The 2,342-nt window shown below is 37.3% G+C and overlaps 1 protein-coding gene across 5 annotated transcripts in view; it reads right to left on the reverse strand.

Annotated features, from left to right (window-relative positions):
• Dmxl1 (Dmx like 1) overlaps nt 1-2,342 on the reverse strand; it is a 182,538-nt gene that overhangs the window by 132,238 nt on the left and 47,958 nt on the right. For all 5 annotated transcript variants that reach the window (XM_008847017.3, XM_029570365.1, XM_008847016.3 and 2 more), the window contains exon 9: nt 557-725. In XM_008847017.3, the coding sequence (XP_008845239.1) occupies nt 557-725 (169 nt within the window). The remainder of the gene's footprint in view (nt 1-556; nt 726-2,342) is intronic.

Genomic DNA, 2,342 nt, shown 5'->3' on the forward strand with positions numbered 1-2,342 from the left:
ATTCCCATCGAAAGCACATCATTTTGACAGAATTTTATTCAAGTAATTAATTGGTTTTCTCATTGCTATGTTTCCTTGGAAACATAATACTGTAATACTGTAATTTCCAACTATATGGAAACAGGTTAGGCTTAATTGATAGAGAATATCTTACAATGCTGAGGCCAGCCTAGGCTATATAATCAGTCCCTGTCTGAAAATAGTGTGGGGAAAGGGGAGGGGAAAATATTCCAATCTAAAAACAAGAAAAAAAATCATAAACTGAGGTTTTCTTATAGGCAAAGGGACTAAACTGTAGAGGTAAATGGAGGTGTTTATTTTCCACTTTCTGTATAGGTGGTATTAATTACGTGCCAATATTACCTTTGGTTTTTTTTTTAATAGATATTTCAATATATCATTTGAACTGTCTCAGTTGTGGCCCCTGGCTTTTACTCATACAGGAAATATTTACTAAAGTGATAAGAATTTAAATCTCCAAATTCATAGGCAGATCCAGACCGTCTAGAGTCTCTAGTCTGTCTAGTAATACATATTTCACTAAAGAAATAATTACCTGTAGCTGGGTTAATGCTGGCTGCAATATGAAAGTGACAAAGTGCATTGGCATGCAGTGGAGTGTTTCTGTGGACATGATGAGGATCCTGTTGATGAGGCAGATAGCCAGTATGTGCCACAAGTGCAAGCGATCTCCTCCGACCTCTACGAAAATGTCTCAGATTTACCTGTATAAATAAAAACAAAGTAAAATGAATGCTTACACTCTTTAGTCATATGTAGGCTACGTATGGCTATACTATGACTGTTAGAACTTACATTCTATTTTATGAAATTTTATATGTAAAAATACATTTCTATATTTTGTATAGCAAATCTGAATCTTAAAGAATAAGCAGAAGAAAATTTAAAAGTGCCTGGGCTCATCTTTTAATCTTCAAATCTTGCCAATTTTTACTTGCCTTATTTTCTCAAAATTAATTTCCTGAACTTAATCAAAAACCAAAACAATCGACCAGGTGTTAAATGCCTTTAATCCATGTACTCAGGAGGCAGAAGCAAACAGATCTCTATGAATTCAAGGCCAGCCTAGTCTACACAGTGAATTCCAGGCCAGTCAGAGATACACAGCAAGACTCTGTCTCAAAAAACTAAAGTGTCTGTTGACAATAATGTCTCTATGCATAATATTGTTTTTGTTCATAGCTTACTCTCTGTGACTATGAAGTATTGAATGATATTACCATCACACACCAGGATATCTGATTAAAAAAAAAAAAGAGACATTTTTTTACAGAGCTCTTCTCATCTGATCTCATGAGGCATCAAGGGTAAATATTGCTATTTTACTCCTTCATAGCATTCAATAATTCATATAGAACCTAAGTTCATTTAGCTAATAGGAAGCAGAGTGGAAAGTAGATTCCTAACTCCCAATTAAGAAAATTCTGAGAGTCCATATCACTATTCTACCTTCAGCCAAACAGGGTGTCTCACACTTGTAAACTCAGCACTCTGGAAGCTGAGACTAGGATGATTGAATGAAACTGAGATCAGCCTGGGGCTATAGTTTGAGGCACTCAAGAAAACAAAGAACAAATAAAACTGTCCTATCTTCAGTTAGTCCAAACATCAAAAAAAAAAAAAATGACTTTTATTACCAATACTTGGGTCTAAAGGCAACAAATGGTACAGAAGAATATAATATACAAAGACTACCCTAAACTCCAAGAAACCATAAATTTTTAGGGGCTGGAGAGACAGCTTAATGGTTAAAAGTACTGGCTATTCTTGCAGAAGACCCAGGTTTGGTTCTCAGCACCCACATGGCAGCTAACAACTGTCCATAACTCTAGTTCCTCCTAGGCCTCTTCTGGCCTCTGCAGAGACTACATGCACATGGCGCACTTATGTACATGCAGACAAAACATACATAAAATAAAAACAAAATTTTCAAAAATAAAAAAAAAAGAAAACAGAGGCTGGAAAGATGGCTCAGCAGTTAACAGCACTGACTGTTCTTGCAGAGGACCTGGGTTTGATTCCCAGCACCGACATGGTGGCTAGCAACCGTCTGTAACTCTAGTTCCAGGGGAATCCGAAACCCTCTTCTGACCTCTACAAGCATTGCATGACAAAGGTGCACTTACACACATGTAGGCAATACACTCATACACATAAAATAAAAATAATAAAATAAGCTGGGTGTGGTGGTGCACACCTTTAGTCCCAGCACTCAGGAGGCAGAGAAAGGCAGATCTCTGTGAGTTCAAGGCCAATCTGGTCTACATAAGTCTGAGTTCCAGGCCAGCTGGGGCTACAGGGAGACCCTGTCTCAAAAAGAC

Source organism: Nannospalax galili, unplaced genomic scaffold (genome assembly GCF_000622305.1).
Source record: "Nannospalax galili isolate Female #2095 unplaced genomic scaffold, S.galili_v1.0 scaffold843, whole genome shotgun sequence".
NCBI classification, from domain to species: domain Eukaryota; kingdom Metazoa; phylum Chordata; class Mammalia; order Rodentia; family Spalacidae; genus Nannospalax; species Nannospalax galili.